A 25,280-nucleotide genomic window follows, 5' to 3' on the forward strand; every position below is an offset into this window, starting at 1 on the left:
GGGGCTGCAAAGGGCAGGAAGGCCCAGCCCATGAGCAAGGGAAAGTCCAGCCTCAGGGCAGCCTGGGGCCCCACCAACATCAGTTAAACCCATCCTCTGCCGCTGTCAGCTCCTTTATCAGGGGCCCTTTGGAGCCACGCCCACCATGCATCATTGGTGGGGATGGAGCCAGCAACACAGGGCTCTACCCCTTATGCCAATGGGTTTCATTCACCCACAGCAATAGTAGGCTTTTATCCAGTAACTGTGCAGGCCCCTGAGGGGAGACAAGGCAATCCGTGGAAAGTGTTCCCATAAACAGACTCAGACCATCAGTTCTGCCCACTCCCCAAAGGGCCCCCCCACGCGGTGCGGGCGTGGAGCTGGCAGCACGGATTAGCACAGTAACTCAATGCCAGTAGGAGTGGCTTCAGTCAAGGCAACCTGGGTACCTAGTGTTTTGGGTTGATGTCACTTCCTGGAGAGTGACATCTCTGGGACAGGCAGGAAGATGCGCTGGAGGTTAAGTGGCAGCTGTGGCTAGTAGGAGTTAGACACACAAGGGAGCCTGGCTGACCCCCAGCCTGCCCCTGTCACTCAGTTAGTCTGTGCAGGGTTTGCAGGTTTAAGGCACCCTTGGGGTGCATGGGTCCCGTGCCCAGAGGGCTAGCGCTCCTGGCCCCAGGCTGTGGAGGGTTAAGAGCTAATCCCACAGGAGGCTGTAAAGGGCATCAGGCAGCAGAGTGCAGACTTACCTGAGTAGAGAATGAGAGCTAGAGGGGGAGAGGAGAGATGGAAAAGGAGACACATGAGGCAAGAGAGGGACAAGGCGGAGCGAGAAGGGAGGAGAAGGAGAACAGGTAAGTGAAATGAGCCCGGCTCACTCAGACTGCCTGGGAGAGAAGAGGCAGGAGCAGGTGAAAGAAGAAAGTGACCCGTGTGCTACAGGGGCCATTGGGCTACAATCAAAGGCAGGGGCTCGCTGATGCAGTTAGCAGTGGAGAAGCCCCTCACCTCCCCCCTACTCCCACCAGCCCTGTCCTGGCTCAGGGCCCCACCCCTTGTGCCTGCGGGAAGGTGGCGTCCCTGGGTGGGCAGGCCTGTCTGTTTCTCAGATGGACTTGGCTCACCATCAGCAGTGTCTGGCCGGAAGGTGATCTGGATTTCAAACTTCTTGTAGGCGTCCTTGATGGTGGGCAAGGCAAGGAAGGTCTGAGGATTCTGAGTAAAATACGGCACCACCCGCTCTGGAATTGTGGAAGGAGGGAGAGTGGGTCAGTGTGTGACGGAACAGACCCATGTGCCGGGCTGCCAGCGCCCGTTATGAAGAGGAGCCAGGGCCTGGAGCTTTCCCAGCCGGCTCCCGGCTCCCTGCCAGCGCTCAGGTCTGGGATCCTGGCCTGCCAGACCTGAGGGGCCTGCGGCTATCACCGGCTTCATGGGACCCAGCTCTTGTGGGTGTGCATGGGAGGGGCGATGAGCAGTCACGCGGCTGCCACCTCCACTCTGACGGATCATGGGGACAGAGATGGAGAGATGCCAGAGAGCCTGTTCCCCTGCCATCGAGAGCTGAGAAACCCGGACCCCCGAAGAGCAGCTGGACAGGACGGTGCAGCCCGGCTGGAGGCCTGGTGCTAAGCAGCGCTCAGGTTCAGTAACCACGGCCCGGCGGGGCTCGGAACGCCATGGAGGCAGGGTAGTTTCCTCCTAGGAAAAGTGAGTGCCTCGGCCTGCTCAGCAGTGCCCCCACTGGCTGCACACATGGGGCCCAAGGATAGAGCTTCTCAGGGCTGCACGTCTAGGGCTCAGCCTGGTGTCTCTGTCCGATAGGAAGTTCAGTCCCCCGTCGCTCTTGGGTCAGGGTGGGGACTGCACTGTGCATGCCACAGCAGGACGGGGAGGTTACTAAGGTGCCAACCAGTTCTGAAGGGGATCCCGTCACCTTGCCCTCAGCTGGAAGGACACCCTCTGTAACATGGCGCCTCCGGGGCGGGGAGGAAGGACAATGGCGGTAATGTGAAGACACCAATGGGGGACACGAGGGACATGTCCCTCCCAGCTGCACGGGTCACATCCTGCAGGCGCCAGTGCAGCATGAGCACCCAGCCCAGAATGCTCACCTTGGACTTTGAGCATGGAGAAGGTCGTCACCTTCCCTTGCCTGTTGGATGCCGTGCAGACATAGATCCCGGCATCTTCTGGCTTCACAGATGGAATGGTCAAGACGTTGTTCTCCAGACAAATGTCTTTTGGGAGGTCTCCTTCCAGCTGCAACCAGATGTCAGACCAGGGCATCAGCCACCATCACCCACCCCACTATCACCTATCCACCCATCCGTCCCCAATCCACAGACCCATCCATCCCCCATACGCCCATCATCCCCCCCCACCTATCCACTCATCCATCCGCCCATCATCCACCCCCACACCTAACCACCCATCTGTACCCCACCCATCTGTCCCCCATCCACTGACCCACCCATCCCCCATCCTCCCATCATCCACCCCCCCCTCCACTCATCCATCTGCCCATCATCCACCGCCCCCACCTAACCACCCATCCATCCCCTATCCGCCCATCATCCACTGCCCCCACCTATCCACTCATCCATCCCCCATGCGCCCATCATCTACCCCCCCACCCATCTGTCCCCCATCCATCTGTCCTTCATCCACTGACCCACCCATCCCCCCTCCACCCATCATCCACCCCCCCACCTAACCACCCATCTGTACTCCATCCATCCGTCCCTCATCCATTGACCCACCCATCTCCCCATCATCCCCCCCACCTATTCACCCATCGGTACCCCACTCATCCATCCTCCATCTGCCCATCATCCACCCCCTCCACCTATCCACTCATCCATCCCCCACGTGTCCATCATCCACCCCCCCACCTGTCCACTCCCCCACCTATCCACCCATTTGTCCCCATCCATCCATCCCCCATCCACTGACCCACTGTACCTATTGGGTTCCGGGAAGTGGGCGGGCTTTAGGATCCTCCCCCCAGCCTAAGGGGAGGACCCACAGGACCTAAAACCCAAATGATTACGGGGGACAACTAATGTAAAAACAGGGACAGGAGTGCGATTAAAGGGTCAAAAGAAGGGAACCTGACGGGGACACCGAGCAGAGAACCCCGGACAGCGCCCACTGTTCCTCAAAGGTGGCAAGGGAGACAGTGGATGCCGCCCAGAGGAACTCTGCCCGGATACGTGAACGGACAGAGGATCGGAAACAGGCCCCACAGTCACAGGAACCTCCATCGGCCAACCTCCTCTCCCTGGTTTTATAGATGGCCTGTTTAGCCAGGGCCAAGAGGAAGTTGACCAGGAGGTCCCGTGACTTTGTGGGGCCACGGATAGGGAGTGCATAAATGAGAAGGTGAGGGGAAAAGTGTAACCAAAAACGCAACATAATGTCGGTGAGGAGCCGGTGTAGGGGCTGCAACCTGGCACACTCTAAGTAAACGTGAGCCAGGGTCTCCCTCACGCCGCAGAAAGGACAGGTGTCAGGGACAGGGGTAAACAGCGCCAAGTACACGCCCGTGCTCACGGCCCCATGAAGGAGCCGCCAACTGACATCCCCGGCGGGCCTCGGGACCAGGGTGGAATAGAGGCTGGCCCACCGGGGCTTCTCACCCTCGACAGGTGGCAGGAGGTCCCGCCACTTCGTATCGGGGCGGGACACGAGGGTGAGGAAGTGACTGATCCACTGTAGCGGGGTGGATACCCGCTCCTGCCCTGGGGGGTTTGGAACAGCCCTGGGAGAAGGCTGTTGCAGGGAGAAGCAGCTACTGGGCTGATTGGGGAAGTAGCTGCAGCTGGGCCACACCCCAATCAGAGCCCAGCTGGCCTGTATAAGGAGGCTGGGAGCCAGGATCTCAGCAGTCTCTCTCTGTGTTCAGAGAGAGAAGGGCCTGGCTGCAGGGAGCTTGAGACAGGGTACCTGAGTGGAGCAGGGCTGGGGAAAGGCTGAGGTGCTTCAGCCTGGAAAGCCCCAGGCTGTGGCCTAGCATTGGGCCAAGGGTACTGGGGGTTGCAGAGGGCAGCCCAGAGATAGGCCAAGGCAGCAGGTCCAAACCCTCCTTGCCAGTGATGAGTAGGCTGATACTGCAGTCTGCCCCAGGCGTGGGGCTAGACGATGACTGGCAGTAGCCTTACGCTGAGGTGAGGTGGGATTAGTGGGTGGGGGTTCCCCTGGGAGGGGAGACTCAGTGTGTGTGGGTACTGCCAGGGGGTAGCACCCAGAGTAAGGGGCACCAGGGTCCTGGGAGGGACACGGGGCCCAGTAGAAGTGACAAGGCGGATCACCGGCCTGCAGAGGGTGTTCCAGAGGCTGGGTCGAGCTAATTCCCCGAGAGACCAGCAGGAGGCACCGCAGGGGTGAGTCTGACCCCTTACACCCACCCATCCCCCATCATCCACCCCACCCACCAATCCACCCATCCGTCCCCCATCCATCCAACATTACCCCCCCACTTATCCACCCATCAACCACCCCCTACCTATCCACTGACCCATCTGTCCATCATCCACACCCCCACCTATCTACCCATGCATCCCCCATCACTGACCTATCTATCCACCCATCTGTCCCCCTTCCACCCCACCTATCCACCCATCCATCTGTCCCTCATCCATGCCCCCACCTATCCATTCCCCATCCACTGACCCATCCCTCCCCCATCCACCCATTATTAATCCCCCCCACCTATCTACCTGTCCATCCACTATCTATCCACCCCCCACCCATCCATCCCCCATGCACCCATCTGCCCACCCATCCATCCATTCACTCATCTGTCTGTCCATCTGTCATCCACCCTTCCACTCATTACCTGTTCACCCACCTCTCCATCTATGCATCCACACATCTACCCACTCCTCCATTCCCACCCCTCTGGGCTGAGCAGTGGCATCACTGACACCAGAGAATTCTCACCAGAGGGGCGCACCCTGCTGCCATCCCCACTGCACATTCCCCCAGCTTGCTGGTGAAGCAGAGAGCGGTTGTCACTGGCAAGCCCAGGCTGCCCTCCTCTCTCCTTGCTCGCTGGGAGAGTGCCAGGGGAGTAACTGCCCAGGGCTGGAGGGCGGGGGGCATTCCCTAGAGATCAGTGATTTACCTTGGTCCACTTGATCTCTGGGACAGGGAAGCCAGACGCCAGGCACGGGAATACTGCCCTCGACCCCGTGGTGACCTCCTTGACCTCCGGCTGAGCTGCGATCTGGGGGATGGCTGCAGTGAAGGAACACATTCTTCAGGCCTCCGTCAGCGCAGGGCCCAGCCGCCAACCCACCCACAGCCCATCCGATGTGTGGGGATGCGTCACCCTTTGCTCTGAAGGCCACTCGCACAGGGCCCCGTGACCCCCAGTGACGGGCACTGGTGTAGTGCGTGTGCCACAGCGCGTCACAGGGCAAGGGCCACCATGAGAGCCCCCTTCTCCCCTGTGGTGCAAGGGGAGGTGCTGCGGGACGGGGCGCCCCCAGCAGGGGAGCAGGCACTTACACTGCACGTGCAGGATGACGTTGGACTGCACGGTGCCCACGTCGTTGGTGGCGGTGCAGCGGTACTGCCCTGCGTCCGATTGCTCCACCCGCTCGATCTTCACCATCCCACCGCTGACGACCACCTCGGGGCGAATGCGGCTGCCCACCTTACTCCAGGTGATGTGTGCCTTGGGGTCCCCGATGGCCAGGCACTCGAACTCCACCGCCGCGCCCACCAGCACTGACTGCACCGAGGTGCGCACGTTGATCATCACCTTGGGCAGAACTGGGTGGGGCAGATGGCAGAGGTGAGCGAGGGGGCACAGAGGGCACGAACATGGGAGCAGTGTTAAACTCTAGGGCCAGCCCCCCACACAGCAGCTGTGCCGAGGGGAGGGCAAGGAGGAACACCCAGCCTCTCTTTCAGAGTAGCGGTGGCTAGTGTGGAGGCTGCGTAGCCAGCTCAGTCCCATTCATCTGGCAGGGTCTCCCCCTACCTGTGCCAGGGCCCCTGCTTACCCTGGATCACCAGCCTTGCGCTGTCCTGGGCCTGCCCGGAGGGGCTGCTTACTCGGCAGGTGTAAACCCCCTGGCAACCACGATCCAAGTTCTGGATTCTGCAGTGAAACAGCAAAGAGATGGACTGGCTCCCACATACCCTGAGGCCCCTTTGCCCCCCAGTGGTGCCACCCTGCCAGGCCTCCAAGCCACAGAGGGTTAGAGCTCCCGTGCTGCCCCCCCCACACTCTCCCGGTCTGGTATCCAGCCGCAGACAGCGGCTTATCCCTGAGGCTCTGGGGGTGGATCTGCCCCGCATGGCACACCCAGCCAACCACACAATGCCGGGAGGGCAGGGATGGGCATTCCCACCTGATCCTTGGGGCAATCAGCTCATGCCCTGAAGGAGGCCTGGGAGGAGAGTCCTGAACTCTGCTGTTGGGGGGCAGGGGGTTGAGCCCCGTGAACCCCATCCCCAAGAGCACTAGCTGCCCCTGTCTCAGCAGAGAGGCCCGGGGCTGATGGGGGCAGCCCCTCTACAGGGCAAGGGGGTGAATCCCACTGGTTACGTTCCTGGGCACGCCCCAGATAGGGCACATGCCTGCGTGCTCCGGCCCTCTGCCCCTGCTCCTCCTTACCGCAGCACCCCGTTCTGCACGCTGTGGCTGGCGGGCAGTTCCCCATCCTCCCTGAACCACTCGATCCGCGCCCGGGTGTCTCCGGTGACGGAGCAGGTGAACTCGGCCGTGCCGCCCACGCCCCTCACGTCCGTCTGGGGTGTGACTCGCACGGTCGGGGAGGCGCTGGGGGCTGATCCTGTGGGGGGCAGAGGCACAGAGGTACCAGCTACAGCCACCCAACCCCCATCCCCGGGGGAGCTGCACGTGCTGGAGCCAACAGGGTGAGCTCAAGGGGACTTGCCGAACCACTGCCCGACGGCCCACCCCCTCCAGCCTGTGCCACTGGCACCTAAGGCAGCCCCCACAGCGCTTGGCTGCTGGAATCCACCATGACTCCCTGCCGCCTACGAAGGCAGTGTCCCCCCTGCCCAACCACCAACAGGGCTGGCACCATTCGTCTCTCCTGGCAGCTGGGTCAGCAGCACCCCCTCCCCCAAACAGGACTTGCGTCGCCTCTCCCCGCCTGACCTCCAGCGGGGCCGGCAGCATCCCTCACACACAACCCCCAATGGGGCTAGAGCAGCATTGCCACCGCCTTCTTCAGCCTCCCCAGGGAAAACCCCTCTCTGATTGCCCCCCCGGGTACCCTGCCTCGGCATGGGCATGGGCAGAAAAGCCCCCGGCTGCAGGAGGGGCTGAGCTGACGTGGGGATGCTGGGCATGGGCAGAAGCTGGAGGCTCTGTGGGTCCGGCAGCTGCAGAGCCCATGCAGGGGGTCAGCTGGCCCTGGCGCTGTGCCCGGGGACTGGCAACACTCTGCCTGCCCTGCACTGTGCCAATTGGAGCAAAGCCATAACGTGCCCTTGTTCACCCACTCCTAAGTCTTGTGACCAACCTTGGGACTTGCCCCGCCACCCCCTCCCCGCCACCCCCTCCCCGGGGCCGCCCCGCCACCCCCTCCCCGCCGGGGCTGCCCTGCCCCCACCCCGCCACCCCCTCCCCAGGGCCGCCCTGCCATCCGCTCTCCGGCGGGGCTGCCCCTCCTCCACCCTGCTACCCCCTCCCCTCTGGGGCCATCCCGCCCCCACCCTGCCATGTCCTCCCCAAGGCCACACCGCCATCCCCTCCCCGCTGGGACTGCACGTCCCCCACCCTGCACCACCCACTACCCGGGGTCACCCCACCCCAGTAGCCCCCTCCCCCCCCAGGGACCACCCCACTGCCACCCCATCCCTCTCTCCTTGTTGGAGCATTACTGTGGCCCCATCCCCACCCTCTCTCCAGGGCTGGCTCCCCCAGTGCTGGGCCCTGCCTGTGCCCTCTGCCCCGATACTCACCCTGGACGCTGACCTGGGCGAAGGTCTCTGCCGAGCCCACCCTGTTGCTGACAAGGCAGCGATAGGTCCCCGAGTCCTCGGGCACAGTGGGGCGGATGTGCAGGGCACTCTCCCGCAGGATGGCATTGCTGGACAGGCTGCCATTGGCCTTGCTCCACTGGTAGTGCAGGGGTGGCGTGCCGTGGGCCAGGCACTGCAGCTGCACCGCCTCGCCCGCTGACACCGAGACCTCCTCGGGCAGGCTGGTTGCGTAGGGGGGTGCTGGGGGGGCAGAGAGGCACAGGGGGCATTAGGGGATCAGCCCAGCGCTGCCTGCAACAGGCTCTCTTGGTGGTGTCTGCTCTATGCTTTGTGTCTGGGGCCCCACCCGCTCCCACTGCGGCCCCCTGGTGCCCCCCTCCCCCAGGGCCACCGCAGCCGTGAATCCATCATGCCCCCGCCCTGCGTCGGGACAGAAAGGCCTGAGCTGGAGCCCATGGGCCTGCCTGGCTGTGGCACCATCTCCCCCGGGGATGGGAGCCCCATGGCTTGGGCCATTGAACGCTGCCATGGAGCAGGCAAAGCCAGCAGGAGGGATGGGGGCTGAGCAGGTCTCTATCCCCAGCACCCTTGGTTCAGAGTCTCCCACTTTGCCCAACCAGGGCGGCTGCCCACAGATATCGCATGGGGCACATAGTGATCAGTACGCTGCCCCCTGCTGGCAGCCCTGTGTCACTCCACGAGACCCTGCAGGGAAATGGGGAGGGAATGGCAGGGTGGATGGAGCCACTCCCCCAGTCCCTGCATTTACCAGGCCTGACTGCGCAGTGATCAGTGCTAGCTCTGAGCGAGAGCCTGGTGCCCAAATGAAACACCCGCTCCACCCCATGCCTGGAGCAGGGAGCCCTAGGGCACAAGGGGCCACAGTTTGCAGGCAGGGGCTTCACACATTTCAGCCACTAGAGCCCCATGGCACCAGCTCCCCATCTTTCACCCTGCCCCTTCCCCCATGGCATGCGCTGGCGAGCCAGCCCACCCCCCCCCCCCCGACTCTGCCACCAGCTGACATGGCACAGAAATACAGGGCCTGAGGTCAGAGGTGAAGTGCCAGCTGCCCGGGCGTGGGGCTGACCCCGTGGCGTGGGAGCTCCTTACTCTCCACGTCCAGTGTGACGAAGGCCTCAGTGAAGCCGGCAGCATTGCTGGCGTTGCAGATGTACTGGCCTGAGTCCTGCTGGGCCACGCGGGGGATGAGCAGAGTGTTATTCACCACCCGATGTTGCCAGGGCAGCGGGGCCCTCAGCTTGGACCACTGGATGGTGGGAGGGGGGTCACCTGCGGGGACAAAGAGACAGTGAAGTGCTGGCAAGACAGGCCCAGGGCCGGGCCGGGCAAGCTGTCCACACTGCTCCTGAGGGATGCCCGTCTGGTCCAGATTGGAGGGTGGCTAGAGGGGTGTGAGGCTAGCTAGGGCCTGGGCACTGGGCAGATGCCCCTAACTTAACTCCTACATACAGTGCTAATGGATGGTTCCCTTTGTCTGCCTCAGACTGCCGCTGGGGGAGAGACCTCCTTTGCCCTCCCCACATCACGGGGCTGCCACAAGAACTCTCCTCCCCTTGCTGATCTGGGGCCCACCCCATGGACCTGGATGGCATTGCACAGCCATGGAGCTGCAGGAACTGTTCCCAGCTAGGCTTAATGTTCCCAGCTTCCCTCCTGGCCAGGGCGAGGAGTGTAGGGCTGGGCAACAAAGTATTGCTGAAAATGTACCTGGTTGGGCAGAATGCAACGTTTTACAGTTTCAATGGATATCATCGACGGGTCATGTTAAGCATTGCTTTCAATTTGTATCCATAGACATTTTCACAGTTGTGGAAAAATATGGGGGGGGGGTGTCAGACAATGTGGGGGTCAAAGAATAACTATTTAATGACAGTCGACGCTGAGACTCAAAAAGTCAATGCTTTATAACTGTTAAAACACAAATTGTCAACGTCATGTGTCAAAACGAAGTGCACAGCCTGAAATCCAACTCTAGTTCTCAAGCAGCAGTTTTCTCACTTTGCCTAGCTGTGAATTTCAATTATTATTGATGGAAATATTTGTGTGTGTGTGTGTGTGTGTTTCTGTGTCTCTATGTTTGTGTGTCTGTGTCTCCGTATGTGTGTATATTGTGAATTTACTGATATTTACTGATAAAAATCTACTCCTTCCAAGCCTAAATATAACAAAATTACTAGCAGATAAAGTAAGTGCTCATGAAGTGAATGTACATAATCCTTCTGTAACCTGTCTTGGCAGCTGGCTTGAGCTTTGGCTTGGACTACTAAAATCACAAGTTATACTGTAGTAATAAAACCATAAAAAGGGATAAAGTAAAAAAAATTGTTACAGAAAAAATACTGTTAATTTAATAGCAAAGGAATGTACTACTGGAGACACAAATCATCTTGTGGAAACCATTCCATTTAAAATGCACTTGGCCGCACAGAGCAAATGGAATGAATTGGTTAAGACACTTGGTGAAACCCCAGTTAAGCTCTTTTAAGTAGGTCAAAGGTGTTGTGATTCTTTGTAGAGGGGAACGTGAAGGAGGATGGAAAAGTAACAGTCAAAACGATTGACCGCACGGTAAACGTGCCATGGGAAGTGGACTAACTGCAAATTGTCCTGTGAGATAAACAAGTAACATAAAAACCCTGCAGACTGTAAAGAAATGGGCCCTGTGCACGCAGACAGGCCCGGTACCCAACTTAGGCAGCTTTGCCTTTCCGTACCCACCCTGTCAGATCTGTAGTTCAGGCAACTTGATTGAACAGCCCGAGTGGAGCTGTCTGTTCCACTCTTCTCATTCAGTGGCATAACCCACCTTCCACAATGCAGGGAGAATTCAGCACTCTCGCCAGGGTCTGGCTTTCCCCCTGGAAGCCCACCCATCTCAGCCAGCTCCCCGCCGGGATTGCTAGCAGTGGTTCCAGCAGGTGTTCACTGGCTCTGGGCTCACACGGGTTTTGTGGTCGGATGTGTGATGGGTGGGGAGGTGCCAACCGCAGAGCGGTGCCCACGGAGCATTGCCTCAAAAAGATGAGGGTCCCCCAACCCCGCCCTCTGGCTGCCCTTTGTGGTCTCCCACCTGCAGATGGAGCAGGCCTGACCCCGTTTAGCTGCCAGGTCTGAGACTCAGACCAGGGAGGGGGAATGGGAAGGCCAAGCAGGGGCTGGCAGAACAGGAGACATGGATATCTGCCCCAAATCAGGTGGGCCCCACCTCAGCCTTCCCATGGAGCCTCTCCCAAACTCCCATCCCTTCTTAGGGCTCTGGCTGCAGGCTGCTCCCCAGCTCAGCCCTATGAGCGGGCAGCGCCAGGGAAGCCAGCGGCCCTGCCTGGCACACACGTACCTATAGCGGAGCACTGGAGGGTCGCGGTTTCTCCAGCTACCACTGTCAGTGTCGGCTTCACTGTGATTTCAGGGGCGCCGGGCTTTCCGTGGGCAGCTTCCACGCTCACCTCCACTTGGACCTGTGCGGAGCCGATGGAGTTCTGGGCCATGCAGATGTAGGTGCCAGCATCTTCAGGCTTGGCTGCCGAGATCTGGGGGTAGAGAGACAGCATCGGGCAGCCTAAGGCCTGTGGGGTGTGACACAGCCACATCCCTCCTCCAGTCCCCCCAAGGCTGAGTGACAGGAGTGATGTTAGGTAGCGCTAGGTCCTGCTGTAGGGGGCGCAGCCGTGTCTGTTGCAACTGTGCCAGGCGAGCTGGCCGGGGGTGCAGAACTGTGCACTGCTGACAGCAAGGCAGCAGCCCCTTCCGCATCCGCCAAGCCCAGGGCAGGATTTAGGGGCACCTGCGTGGGGACCCAGGCTGTGGGAGCCAGAGAGAAACCCAGGGTCCGTCTGTGCCCAGCAGCCGCGAGGAAGGACGAGCCAGGTCCCTGTCCCAGTGCAATCCAGGCAGACAGCTCAGTCACAATGGGGAGGCCAGGCTGGCTGCCCTCCTGGCTCAGAGCGGGCACTGAACTGCCCCATGCCCCATCAGGGACTGGCAGGGGTGGTTCCTTTGCTCAGCTCCTGCTATGGTTGGCTGAGAAAGGGACTTCTGCTGCCTGGCAGGACAGGACTGGACTGTGGTGCAGCCATGGGCGGATCCCCTGGTGACCCCGAGAGCCCCATGGTCCACGTGGACAGGATAAAGGCCAAGTTGCCTGTGCCATGGTGTGGGGCCCCCTTCCCCTGGCCCCAGAGCCCAGCTTACCTGCAGCACTGCTTGGCTCTCCAGGGGCAACAACTTCTGGTGCTCCATTTTCTGCCTCATGCCCAAGCGGCTCCAGCGAACAAGTGGGCGCGGGTCGCCCATGCCAAGGCAATCCAGGCTGATGGACTTGCCTGCCTTCACCGTCACGGGGCCCTTGGGCATCACGGACACTGTAGGAGAGCCTGGGAGGGTGCGGGTGGGGTGGGGTGAGGGCACAGCCTGCCAGCCAGAGCTGCTAGAAATCCTCATGGAGCAGCTGGGACCTGGCCACGGCAGACTGCAGGGGGCAGCCCGAAGATGGCCCCAAGAGCCTTCAAGAGCAGCTGGGCAGGGGGGTGGAGCCCACGTGGGGTGTGCTCAGGCACTCCGGCACAAGCCCTGAGCATTGAGGGGCATCTGGGGTGGGGGGTGGGGGAGACATGCAATCCAGGCTGGGAGGCTGTGGGGGGTTAAACCTGCCCCTCCCCAAAGGCCCCCCCATCCCTGCCCATGGGCTCCCCGGCTCGAGGAATATCCCCAGGCTCCACTGGCTCCAGGGCAAGAGACCAGGGACAGCCCGAGTGCACCTGCGCCAGCCCCATTGCCAGAGCAAGGCAGCCTACGCAGGGTTCCAGTCCTGGAGCAGCAGCTCAGGTTGGCCCCGCCACCGAGACCCTCAGGGCCCACCCGGGGCAGCTGAGGTGGACCGATGTGATACAATGACAATGCTGGGGTGCCAGCCAGCGGCTCTCGGGGGCCAGTCAGTGAGCTAGGAACCCAGGCTGGGTATCCCAACTGCCTGTCCCCAGCGCTGCCCCCCTCTTGTTCTCGTGGCTTCTCACCTTGCACCATTAAGTTAACCACGCTGTTGGCTACTCCGTAGCGGTTGGAGGCCACACAGCGATAGGCCCCCTGGTTGCTGGGGCGAGCCCTGGAGATGGTGATCACTGAGCCGTTGGGGCTGATCTTCACATTGTCTGCAGGGGGACAGACACAGGTGAGCAAACAGCTGATCTTGCCCCTGAGGCCGGGAGCTCTTGCTGAAAACCCAGATTCCTAACACCCGAAACACTGACCGCGCCCCCTGCTGGGAGAGGCCAGGACTGGAGTAGCTGGGAGCTGCCCCCCCCCTGCGCCCCGAACACCCAGGCTCCTGCGCTATCCTACCGCGCCTCCTGTTGGCACAGCCTGGGACTGGAGGGGCTGAGCTGCCCCAGGCTGTTTGCTCTCACTCTAGTGCGAGCCCAGGGAGCCGGACCCATGGCTAGAGCAGGGTGGGCTGTTTTCGCTCACACCCCAGATTTGCAGAGCCTAATGGGCGTCCAGGCCCCATGGCCCCACACAGGCAGGGAGCACGACACAGGCTCTGCAGACGGCTGCTGCAGTGGAGAGGGACAATGCCCACGGCTGCCCAGCATCCTGGCCAGGGGATGGGAGTGCCCCACAGGAGACCAGGGGCTGTGGGTCTGGGGGAGCAGGGCTAGCGCTCATGGGATCTCGGAGAGAAGTGGGGGCAGAGAGAGGACAACAAGGGACACTGGTGGAGGGGGGATATCGGGCCCTGTATGGCGGGGGGTGGGGGTACTGTACCCAGGGCACTGGGAGGGGACATCGGCAGCAGTGAACCATTGCGCGGTTCCAGGGAAGCCGGCTGGAGCTGGCGTGAGAAGGAGCCACTCTGTACCTTGCAGATGCTGCTTCGGGGCCATCTTCCAGGTGATATTGATGGGCCGGGCACCACCGTGGATGCGGCACTTGAAGGTGGCATCCTCGCCCTGGCGCACAGCAGTGCTGTGCGGCTCGATGGAGATGATGGGGCTCTGCAGACCTGCCAGGCAGGGAAGGGAAATGGGGTTAGAGCCGTGACACCCAGACCTCAGGGGTTCAGGAGCCAAATTAGCCATCAGCGTTACCCCAAAAGCCCCAGTCATGTGACGCCATCAGTTCATTTCCTAGAGCCCTAGAGATTCCGATTGAAACAGTCTGATGGGAAATTATCTCGATCTCATTCGCGCAGCAAAATGACTAACCGAGTATTATTATTTTATCAACTGCAATTGGTTAATAACAGAGTAACAGAGCCCTGCTTGCTTACTAATGAAATCAGGGTTTTAATATGTGCTGCAAAGAGCCACAGGAAACACCTTGACCCACTTGCGGCTCATGAGCTGTCTGAGTGTCACTGGTTAGACTATCCCTGGGGAGCCCCTGAGCCCCGGCCCTAGGACCACCCACCTATCAGCAGGCCAGACAGACTTACGGTAGGAGGAGCTGGTGCCAGAAGGGACGCTCACAGTGATGGAGGCCTCGCGGGGGCCGGCGCTGGTGCTGACACGGCAGACGTATTCGCCTGAGTCGGCTGCAGAGACCTGGACCAGCCGCAGGCGGGAGCCGGAGACCTGGCGGGGAGAGCCCAGGAGTCGGAGAGAAAGGGCTGAAGCGTCTGTCTGCAGCCAACCCCCGGGAAAGTCTGATCCCACTTCCGACAGCCGCTGTGGGGACAGAGCCATGGCTACCCCCAGCCCACACCCTCCCCATGCCGCCGGGCTCAGCCATGGGGTGGCCCGGTCAGGGAGTGCTCCCCCATTCACTGGCAACTGTCTATCGTACCTGGATTCCCCAACCCCAGCTGACAGCCAGGCCACCGACGGAGCCCTGCTGGCCCCGGCCACGGCTCTGTGGAGACTGAAGCAGCAGCTCCCTCTGTCCCCCAGGACAAATCAATCCAGGGAAGATCCCCCCACACACCCCAGGAAAAAGAAAGAAAGTGCCCCAGGGCACTGGACTGCTTCCTACCTGGTGACTGGCCAGCAGGGAGCCCCCCCGCTTGTACCACGTGACTGTGGCTGGCGCCTGGCCCGCGACGAGGCAGTTCAGATCCAGGGTCTGTCCCTCGGCGATGGAGGATGAGGAAGACTCGATCCGGATGGGGGGCACCATGCCCGAAGCTGGAGGAGCCGTGGGAGATGGGGGTTAGAGCTTGGGGAGAGGTCCCCTCACACAGCAGAGGAAATGGAGATAGGAACCGGCTGCCAAAGCAGCTAGTCCACCCCCAGCCCCCGCGGCCGGAGCAGGAGCCCCTCAGCCCAGACGGCCTGGTGCAGGCAGCTTTGAAAAGACCCAGGCAAGGGGCTCCCAGCCCTTCCATGGGAACTGTACCACAGCCTTGATTCTGCTGGCAGGTGATGTGTTCGGCTACAGGATCCCTGACTCAGTTCCACCCTGCCACTCCCAGCGCCCCGCGAAGGGTGCACCCTGCAAGCGAAGGACCAGACCCAGCTAAGGCTGGGCAAGGCAGCTCACGCTCCCCTGCTCAGGGCTCCAGCAGGGGCTTTCAGTCCCAGCATCACCCCACTGTGCTGGAGAGGGGTCCCTGCATGCTGCTCCCCCCACCCGCCTGAGCCTGCCAAAGTTACCAAGAACCCCCGCCCGCCGCATTGGAGCAGAATCCCAGCCTCCCCCTCTGCCCGGACACTCCCATACTGCGTTTCCACCCTGCCTGTTTCCTGTGCTCTGCCCTGCAGTGCCAACCCGTCTCCTCCAGCCCCTCCTGGCAAGAGCTCAGAGCACTTTGCAGACGAAGGTTCACAACCCCTTGGGGCTGGTCAGGATCATCACCCCCTTCAGCAGGTGGGGAAACTGAGGCAGGGAGAGGGGAAGGCTTGCCCATGGCCATGCAGATAATCTATGGCAGAGGAGGGATTCGAACCCAGGACAGCCTGGCTCCTAGTATTCCAAAAGTCAGACACTGCTGCTTGTGGGCAGGGAGCTGTGTGGGAGTCGGCCTGGGAGCAGATCACTCATCTCCCATCTCAGGCACCAGCCCCGAGTTAGGACATGTCCAGTCCTGGCTCCCCAAAGCCCACCCACCTGTAGAAAGGCTGGCGGGATTTGGTCCCAGAGGACTGGCTACCTGCCAGAGAGGCCATGGCCCCCTGGGGCAGCGACAGTAGGGGCACAGCCCTGCCTCTCCTGGGACGCAGGTAGCATGTCAGCGCAGGCCGGGCAGACTTACAGTAGGATGGGCCGGTGCTGTCCTCGATGGTGATGACAAGAGCTGCCTCCTGGGTGACGGCGCCGGTACTGACGCGGCAGACGTACTCGCCCGAGTCGGCCGCCGAAACCTGGGGGATGCGCAGGCGGGAGCCGGAGACCTGGCAGGGAGAGGGTCCGTGACAGACCAGGACAAACATAGATTCATAGATTCCAAGGCCATTGTGATCACTTAGCCTGTCCCCCTGGGTAGCCCAGGCCATGAGACCTGCCCACAATAAATCCTAGAGCAGAGCTTCTAGAAAAACATCCCGTCTTGCTTTACAAATGGCCAGTGCTGGAGAATCCACCACGACCCTGGTTAATTGTTCTAGTGGTTAATTGCTCTCGCTGTCCACCTTATTTCCAGTCTGAATGTGCCGAGCTTCAACTCCCAGCCATTGGATCAGGTCAGACCTTTCGCTGCTAGACTGAAGAGCCCATTATTAAACGCTTGTTCTCTGTGTAAATACCTACAGACTGTGATCGAGTCACCCCTCAACCTTCTCTTTGTGAAGCAAAATAAATTGAGCTTCTTGAATCTATCACTATACATTGTGTTTTCTAACCCTTTAATCCTTCTTGTGGCTCTTTTCTGAAGCCTCTCCAATGTATCAACATCCTTCTTGAAATGTGGGCACCAGAACTGGAGCCAGGATGCCAGCAGTGGTCACACCAGGGCCAAGCACAGAGGTAAAATAACCTCTCTGCTCCTACTCGAGTTTCCCCCGTTAATGCATCCCAGGATCACATTAGCTCTTTTGACCACAGCGTCGCACGGGGAGCTCATGTTCAGCTGGTTATCCACCATGGTCCCCGCTGCTCCCCAGGCTAGAATCCCCCACCCTGTAAGTGTGGCCAGCATTCATTGTTCCTGGAGGAATACATTTACATTTAACCAGATTAAAATGCATGTTGTTTCCTTGCGCCCAGTTTACCAAGCGATCCAGACTGCTCTGTGTCAGTGACCTGGCCTCTTCTTATTTACCACTCCCCCGATATTTGTGTCAGCTGCAAACAAGCAGCAGCCTGGCCTGATTCCCAGAGTCCGCAGCCACAGTCAGTCCTGAGGCCCCCTGCTCCCAGGGTGGGGTGCGGTGGTAGGAAGAGCTGGCATCTGCTGCCACTGCTGCTTCCCTAAGCATCCCACTGCTGCTTTGATTCCCTCGAGCGGAGCGACTCAGTCGCTTGTCTCCCCACTCTTGGCAAAGCCCAGAAGCCCGTCTCCCTGCCTGGGGCAGCTCCTCTGTCTGGGAGCCTCCAGACACAGCCCTCCCAGGAGCAGGACCCAAGGAAACCAACCTGGAGCTCAGCCCAGCTCCCTGCTTGCTGCCATACCTGGTGGCTGGCCGGCAGGGAGCCCCCCCGCTTGTACCACGTGACTCTGGGCTGTGCCTGGCCCGCGACGAGGCAGTTCAGGTCCAAGGTCTGTCCCTCCGCGATGGAGGATGAGGAAGACTCAATCCGGACAGGGGGCACCATGCCCAAGGCTGGAAGAGCCGAGGAGGAAGGTTACGCCGGGTGCAACATTGCATCATGGTGCCAAGGAGCAAAAGCAGCATCGTCCATCTCCCTAGGCAGGGGCCAAGCCATGGCAGGAAGGTTCCCAGGGCAACGCCCAGCTCCAAAGGACTTCACGCTAGGCCCCCCAGGTGATTGGACCCCCGCCATGCAGCCAGCGCGCCCTTGTTCTTTCCTTGGTCCTATCACCCCCGGCTCCCCTCCTTGTGCAGTCCCCAGCACTCAGAGCCCGGGGAGCATCCCTCATGGACCCTGCCCCACATGGCTAACCCAGCACTGGAGCAGGGTCTGTGCCCTCCCACAATGCACTGGGGTTAGCCAAAGTGGATTCCAATACCTGCCCTAGGATTATAGCGCCCACCTGGCTCCATCCCTCAGCCCACAGTGCCCACCTCACTACCCCGGGGGTCTCCGATCCCCATGGGCTCCTGGCCTGTGTACCCCTATGTGATGCCCCTGCTATGCCTGGAGCCAGGCCAGGGCCCTGGAGATGGGCAGGATACAATCTGGGAGGGGGTATACAATCTAGCGCTGGGTCCATGCCCCTTGCCTGGTGGGCCCCTGGCACTGAGTCCCATTCCCATTGGCCCCTCCACATGTGGGCCCCACCCTGCCCAGACGTACGGTACGAGGAGCCAGCACTGCGGGGGATGGTGACGATGACGGAGGCCTCCAGGGGGCCAGCGCCATTGCTGACACGGCAGATGTACTCGCCCGAGTCGGCAACTGAGACCTGGGGGATGCGCAGGCGGGAGCCGGAGACCTGGCGGGGAGAGAGGGCAGAGGCCATGAGGCATTGAGGAGAGCTGTGCTCGGCAGGCAGGGGCCCATGGGGAGCTGGACTCCTTGGGAAAGCCAGCCCTGCCTGTGGGACAAGCCCTTACAAGGCTGGCACGGACTGTCTCCGACCCCCACCGCCTCCCAGCCCCCGTGCAGCCCTTGTGGCTCCTCCTGGGGTAGGACTGGAGACACCACGGACTTTTCCAGGCATTTGGTTTCCAAAGCATTTGCTGCCTATTGTGCGTTTCATTGTCCAAGGGCATCAACCTTCTCCCCGTCGCCGCCCCAGCCAGGAAATCCCATGGGTCTGCTGCTCCCAGGAGCATGGGGGAATTTGTGGGCCACGGCCATCAATTCCCAGCCACCACGAGCCCCCGTACCTGGCTACTGGCTGGCAGGGAGTCCCCTCGCCTGTACCACGTGACTCTGGGCTGCGCCTGGCCTGCGACCATGCAGTTCAGGTCCAAGGTCTGTCCCTCGGCAATGGACGCGGAAGAGGTCTCAATCCTCACTGTGGGGGTGACGCCCAGAGCTGGAAGGGGAGCAGAGGCTCAGCACAGAGAGCTCAGAGATGGCGAAGGACTCAACGTGCCCTGCCAAGCGTTGATCACCCCGCAGGGCGCATGAGGCTACAGCTCAGGCTGGGACATCAGCCAGCTCCCTCCTGCTTCCCGGACCATCCCTGTGCCCGCAGCCGAGCCCAGGCCACACTCACAGTAGGAGGAGCCGGCACCGCCCTGGATGGTGACGATGAGCGAGGTCTCCTGGGTGATGGCGCCGGTGCTGACGCGGCAGACGTACTCGCCTGAGTCGGCCGCCGAGACCTGGGGGATGCGCAAGCGCGAGCCGGAGACCTGGCGGGCAGCGAATCACATGGAGAAAGGGTCCGTGAGAAGAGGGAGTGCATGGGGAGCTGGCGAGGTCAGTGATCCCTCCACTCCCTTACCCCCCCTTTGGCCCCGGGTAACCCTTCCCCAGGCTTTGCGCTGTGGGGTGGGGCTGTTCCCGCTGGGTCTCCTGAGCAGGACTGCTCAGCCCTGCTCCCTTGAGCTCTCCTGGTCCAGGGGGCCCCTCCTCCTCTCACTGTATCTCCGCTCCCCAAGACACCGGAGCCAAGCCCCGCTGCCCGGTCGGGAGGAGACGGTATCCCAGGAACCCCCGGGACAAGACCCCCCTCCTGGGAGGGCAAAGGGAGTCCAAGGCCCAGGAAACGCCCTCTGGAAACGCTGCCAGGCCCCCCATGTCTCCTACCTGGTGGCTGGCCGGCAGGGAGCCCCCCCGCTTGTGCCATGTGACTCTGGGCTGCACCTGGCCCGCAACGAGGCAGTTCAGGTCCAAGGTCTGTCCCTCGGCGACAGAGGACGAGGAAGACTCAATCCTCACTGGTGGGGTGACGCCTGAGGCTGGAGGGGCCAAGGGCAGAGGGTTGGAGCTGTGGGATCTGGCTCCCTCCCATGGAGAAGAGATGGAGCAGAGCTGTGGGGGCAGGTCTCCCAGGGCTGGGGCCGGATCAGCACTGGCAGGGAGCTCCTGAATGCCGTCTGGTCTAGTTCAGGGCTCCAGCCGCTTCCCCAGGGGCCTGTCCCACCACCCACAGACCTCGCCCTTTGGGAGCTCAAAGCCACCCCATCAATTCTAGTCACCCTGTTGGGGGGCTGAGATCTCCCTTTGGATGGCAGCACCTGCGGGTGCTCAGGGTTGCCCGAGGCACATCCCCAGAGGGCACCGAGCTTCCTCCGCCCTGGGGAAGAGGAGAGCACGGTGGCCACACACAACTCACGATAGGAGATACTGCTGGTCTGCTGGATGGTGACGATGACAGAGGCCTCCTTGGTGCCGGCGCGGCAGACATACTCGCCCGAGTCAGCCGCCGAGACCTGGACCAGCCGCAGGTGTGAGCCGGAGAGCTGGGGGGCGGGTCACGGAGAGCCCGGAGTCAGAGAGGGAAAGCCAGGTCGCTGTCCTCTGACCCCTGCATCACACAGCACGGGGCTGCCTGCCTGGCCTTGCGCCTGCTGCTCCCAGATCCCCTGCTGGTCAGCTGGCAGAGCAGGACTCACCCTCCTATCCATGTATGCTCCCAGCCCCCAGCTCCTCTGCCACCAGCGATGAGAACGCCGCTCCCGGCTCTGCCCTTTCGACTAGGGGTCCTGCCACTGCACTGGGACCCCCGCGGAGCCAGCCCGCAGCAGGACAGAGCCCAGCTCATTCCCAGAGCTGCCATTTTCCCCCAATAGCCACATCCTTCAGACCCAGGGGAACCTGGACAGAACCTGCCTGCTAGCCCAGCCTCGCTCTCCTACCTGGTGGTCCGCCGGCAGGGAGCCCCCCCGCTTGTACCACATGACCGTGGCTGGCGCCTGGCCCGCGACGAGGCACTTCAGGTCCAGGGTCTGTCCCTCAGTGACAGAGGATGATGACTGCTCTATCGAAATTGGGGGGTGGATGCCCGAGGCTGGAAGAGCCAAGAGACATGGCATGGCTGACAGCAAATTCTCAGGGCATTTCATACCCCAATGCCAAGAAGGTCCCAGCCCACCCCAGCTGTAAACAGCCCAGTGATGGGGCTTCCCCCGGTAGGAAATGTTCTCAGAGCTGAACCCCTCCTCTCTCCCTCTGAAATTCAAAGGGGACGGCCCCCAACCTGATCCCTGCAGGATGCCCCTGCACTGAAGGCAAGCAGGACGCTGCCCTCCCCTCACCCTAGATCCAAAGGCAGGGCAGGGGATTGGATTCCCCACATGCAGGGCTTCAGTCATGCGTCCTGGGGTACAAAGCTCAGCCGTGCATATACAGGGGAGGCTGCCTCTAAAGCTCACTCTCCCAAGGCTAGTGCCCATGGGACAGGCTAGGCTGGGGAACCGGAGCAGAGTCTGCAACGTGCCCCCATCCCCACTTTAAATAGTGTCTCTGGTGGCACCCGATCCTGCCTCTGCCCTGAGCCAAGTGCCTGCTCAACACCCCAGTATGCTCCATGGGGAGGGGAGCCCACAGTGGGGGAGGGGCCTCTTCCCCACAAAGGAGCCTCAGCAGCCATCACCCCACAGGCCTTCAGCAGTGAGGGACGCACTCATCATCATTACTGTTTATAGCAGGAGCCATCCGAGGCCCCAGCTGAGATCAGGGCCCATTGTGCCGGGCGCTGCACAGACACAGAGTGAGAGACAGCCCCTGCCCTGAAGAGCTAAACAGAAAAAGGGAGGGGAAACTGAGGCACGGAGAAATTTAGCAGGTCAGTAGCAGAGGGAGCATAGAACCCAGATCCTCAGTCCAGTGCTCTGTCCACTAGGCCAGGCTGCCTGCCACGGATGTACAGAGCCACCCTTTGTGGGACACTGGAAGTCCGGCCGTCGCTGTCTGTTGCCTGGACTCACAGTAGGAAGACCCGGCGCTGCTGACGGTGACAATGACGGAGGCTTCTTGGACCATGGTGCCAGTGCTGATGCGGCAGACGTACTCGCCGGAGTCGGCTGCCAAGACCTGGGGGATGCGCAGGTGGGAGCCAGAGACCTGGCGGGCAAGGAGCCGGGAGAGCGAGAGTCAAGGAGAGAGAGGGACAAACCTCCCATCTGACATCCAGGCTCTGATAACATCTCCTCAGGGCAGGAGGGGCGACCCTCCCCCCACAAGGGCCCATCGAACCAGGGCTGCCACGATCCCAGCCTGTTAGCCAGGGCTCTGCCGGTCGCCATTCCTAGGAGAGCAACCTGAGTCCCACTGCCCTGGCGCCCTGGGAGCAGCAGTGCATTGTGGGTAGCGCAGGCGGGGTGACGGGAGCTATGCATGTGACAGAGTGGGAGTTTTTCATAGTATTTTGTATAAGAACATAAGAATGGCCAGACTGGGTCAGACCAAAGGTCCATCTAGCCCAGTCTCCTGTCTTCTGACAGTGGCCAATGCCAGTTGCCCCAGAGGGAATGAACAGAACAAGTAATCATCACGTGATCCATCCTCTGTCTAGTGTGTGGGCCTCAGTGACTGAGTGTGACCCTACAGGGGCTGATGTGTTGAAGGGGCCCCCCAGGGACTGTTCCCAAGTCATGCGAGAGCGCCAGCCTGTGGACCCGTGACAGGTTGTTCCCACACCACTGCAGCACTGGGTTATGGCAGACGTGGGCAGCTTCCCCATGGAGCTGCCAAGTACTAACCAAGGTACCAAGGTGAGGAACCAGATAACTCTAGAGGGAGATGGACGTCCTCCAGAGATGGGCCCATCTGCAGCAAACAACCCCTCCAGACCCACTCTCCCTGGCCCCAAGGAACCCCCAATCACGTCTGGCGTGTGTATCTCCTACCTGGCGACTGGCCGGCAGGGAGCCCCCCCGCTTGTACCACGTGACTGTGGCTAGTGCCTGGCCCATGACAAGGCAGTGCAGGTCCAGGGTCTGTCCCTCAGCGATGGAGGACGAGGAAGACTCAATGCGGACAGGGGGCTCTTCGCCCGAGGCTGGAGGAACCAGGGGGAAGGGGGGTTAGAGCTGGGGGAGAGGTCCCCTCACATAGCAGAGGAATTGGGAGATAGAAACAGCCTGCCAAAGCGGCTAGTCCACCCCCAGCCCCCGCGGCCGGAGCAGGAGCTCTGTCAGCAGAGCCTGAAGAGCTGAGGGTCTGACTTTCAGGAGAGGCCAAGGCGGCTGACAGGCTGCGCCTCCTGCTTGGCACGTGGGAGCTCTGTGCTCTGAGGTTCTGGCCTCATGGCCAGTAGCCTCTGCTCCCAGGCACTGGGCCGTGAAGCTCCTTCCAGCTGCAAATGTCGAAGGACAGGGAAAAGCGCTGGCCAAACGGGGGGAACCCAAGGCACATTCCATAGGGAGGGGAAGTAAGCTAGGGCAGAGGTGGGGCTAGAACCCAGGTCTCCTGAGCCCCCTCCATGTCCAGGCCGTGCAGCCTCTCCTGGAGCATCACCTTCCCTCCAGCAGCACAAACGGGCGAAGGGAGATCAGCACCGCAGCTCACTTGCTCCTCAGCCTTTGCACCTCCCTACTAGATGCAGGCCGGAGCTCCCCTGGCCCAGGGGTGGTTAGCCTGTTTCATGGCCATGGCCAGCCCAGGAGATTCCTTCCACTCCTCACTGCACTGCTCGTCTCCTGGGAGACAAGAGATGCCTTGGCCTAACCCTCCTCCCCTCCTGCGGGACCTCCTCACCCCCTCCCTCCCACCCCATGCATCCCAGCTGGCACTGCTGGGCCCAGCTGCCAGCAAGGCAGAGGAGCAGCTGCCCTGAACCCTAAGGCCAGAGGTCATGCCTGAGCCAGGGTTTCCAGGCCAGCCCAGGGCTGCACCGTGCCAGGCACTGCCTTCACTTACAGTAGGGTGAGCCGGTGGTGCGGTAGATGGTGACGATGATGGAGGCCTCTTGGATACCAGCGCCGGTGCTGACGCGGCAGACGTACTCACCCGAGTCGGCCACCGAGACCCGGACCAGCCGCAGGTGGGAGCCAGAGACCTGGTGGGGAACGGGGCAGGAAAGCAATGGGGCTTTGTGAGAGGAGAGAATGGAACTGGCAAGCGGAATGGAGCCGCTGGGGGAGCTAACCCCATGCCCGCGTCCCTCAGCCAAAGCAGCCTCCCCCAGCGTGTGGGGCAAAGGACTAGCCGGGGTGGGGGCATGGACCCACCTCGCAGTGGTTCTCCAGAGTTCAGCTAAAAGAGTCAGTCTCTTGCTGTGAAGGTTGCACAGAAAATCGTGAAAGCATGACCTGAGTGCCACCAAGGCAGGGTCGGCCTGAGTCTGCAGGGAGCCTGAGACGCTTCATCATGCCGGGGGCGCCCCCACTCAGAGGCCAGGCTGCGCTGCCCCATTAGCTCCACGACAGCATGGCGATATGGGCTGGCCTTTCCCAGGGCGTGTGGGTTGAGGATGGGCGAAGGACCAGCGAGGAAGAGGCCTACACAAGAATGTATCACCCTCCACCCACACATGGCTGGGGAGTGGGGCTGGGGGTGCCGCTGGTTTGATTTTCCTGAAGGGGCGCTAGGGAAGGGCTGCCCAGGGACATGGGTGTGACACTGCACCCCATATTCTTCATAGATATTATGATATGATTATGGCATAATTATGATGTATTTTATGCAAGGCAAGTCATGTGAGATATCATTGGAAAGGTCATGATTTCCTGAATATGATTATCCTATTTGTATGCATGTATCATTTTTGTATCTGAAGTTAGCAATATTGACTATGTATCTGTATTACAAATGTGTTTACACCTGGGCAACGCCCACTAGACAAGATGTTTTCGTTCTGAAAAGCTCGGTGGGGAAGGGCTAGTAGAGAAACCAACAGGCCTTAGAAGAAGCTTATTTCCCACCTGGGGAGCCTTCCTGAGGAGGCTGCAGACAGCCTCCGACTCATGGCTGCTGTGACACTACAGGGACATGTGACCAGGTCACCTGGTGCTGGACTCCATCTTGGGACATCAGTATTTTTCCACTGACTTGCATGGGAACCAAGCTTTGAAACAAAGGGTTCCCGCAACATGCAAAAGCGATATAAGGCAGGGGAGTGACATCATCGTGGTTCTTCACAGACTCCCCACCCAAAGAGACTCCTGGAAACACCTGAGGAACAAAGACTGACCTGGGGGAAGTGCTGGACCCAGGCTAAAGGGATTTTTAGCCTGTGAATGGAACACCTGGGGACTCCAAGCTGTCAGTTAGTGCAGCTTGCCCCTTAGGAATCTGCAGCCTGCTCGTATCATCACTTAGGGTGAGGATCTGCTGTTCATATCTGATCTATGTAGTATATTAAGCTTAGTTTGCGTGTTTTGTTTATTTGCTAGGTAATCTGCTTTGAT

At 60.8% G+C, this 25,280-nt stretch overlaps 1 protein-coding gene across 1 annotated transcript in view; it reads right to left on the minus strand.

The window, feature by feature from the left end:
• The window catches only part of HSPG2 (heparan sulfate proteoglycan 2), a 171,305-nt gene that overhangs the window by 11,912 nt on the left and 134,113 nt on the right, over positions 1–25,280 (minus strand). The window contains exons 56-80 of the mRNA XM_065421119.1: positions 23,791–23,929; positions 22,779–22,930; positions 21,858–21,993; positions 20,787–20,938; positions 20,264–20,390; positions 19,735–19,886; positions 19,199–19,337; positions 18,864–19,015; positions 18,328–18,466; positions 17,521–17,672; positions 16,166–16,304; positions 14,947–15,098; positions 14,411–14,549; positions 13,835–13,978; positions 12,993–13,127; positions 12,172–12,353; positions 11,318–11,510; positions 9,070–9,249; positions 7,936–8,196; positions 6,617–6,794; positions 6,000–6,097; positions 5,500–5,766; positions 5,114–5,226; positions 2,100–2,247; positions 1,110–1,226 (exon numbers count right to left, since the gene is read on the minus strand). Coding sequence (XP_065277191.1) covers positions 1,110–1,226; positions 2,100–2,247; positions 5,114–5,226; positions 5,500–5,766; positions 6,000–6,097; positions 6,617–6,794; positions 7,936–8,196; positions 9,070–9,249; positions 11,318–11,510; positions 12,172–12,353; positions 12,993–13,127; positions 13,835–13,978; positions 14,411–14,549; positions 14,947–15,098; positions 16,166–16,304; positions 17,521–17,672; positions 18,328–18,466; positions 18,864–19,015; positions 19,199–19,337; positions 19,735–19,886; positions 20,264–20,390; positions 20,787–20,938; positions 21,858–21,993; positions 22,779–22,930; positions 23,791–23,929 — 3,886 coding nt within the window. The remainder of the gene's footprint in view (positions 1–1,109; positions 1,227–2,099; positions 2,248–5,113; positions 5,227–5,499; positions 5,767–5,999; positions 6,098–6,616; positions 6,795–7,935; positions 8,197–9,069; positions 9,250–11,317; positions 11,511–12,171; positions 12,354–12,992; positions 13,128–13,834; positions 13,979–14,410; positions 14,550–14,946; positions 15,099–16,165; positions 16,305–17,520; positions 17,673–18,327; positions 18,467–18,863; positions 19,016–19,198; positions 19,338–19,734; positions 19,887–20,263; positions 20,391–20,786; positions 20,939–21,857; positions 21,994–22,778; positions 22,931–23,790; positions 23,930–25,280) is intronic.

Source organism: Emys orbicularis, chromosome 22 (assembly GCF_028017835.1).
Source record: "Emys orbicularis isolate rEmyOrb1 chromosome 22, rEmyOrb1.hap1, whole genome shotgun sequence".
NCBI lineage: Eukaryota > Metazoa > Chordata > Testudines > Emydidae > Emys > Emys orbicularis.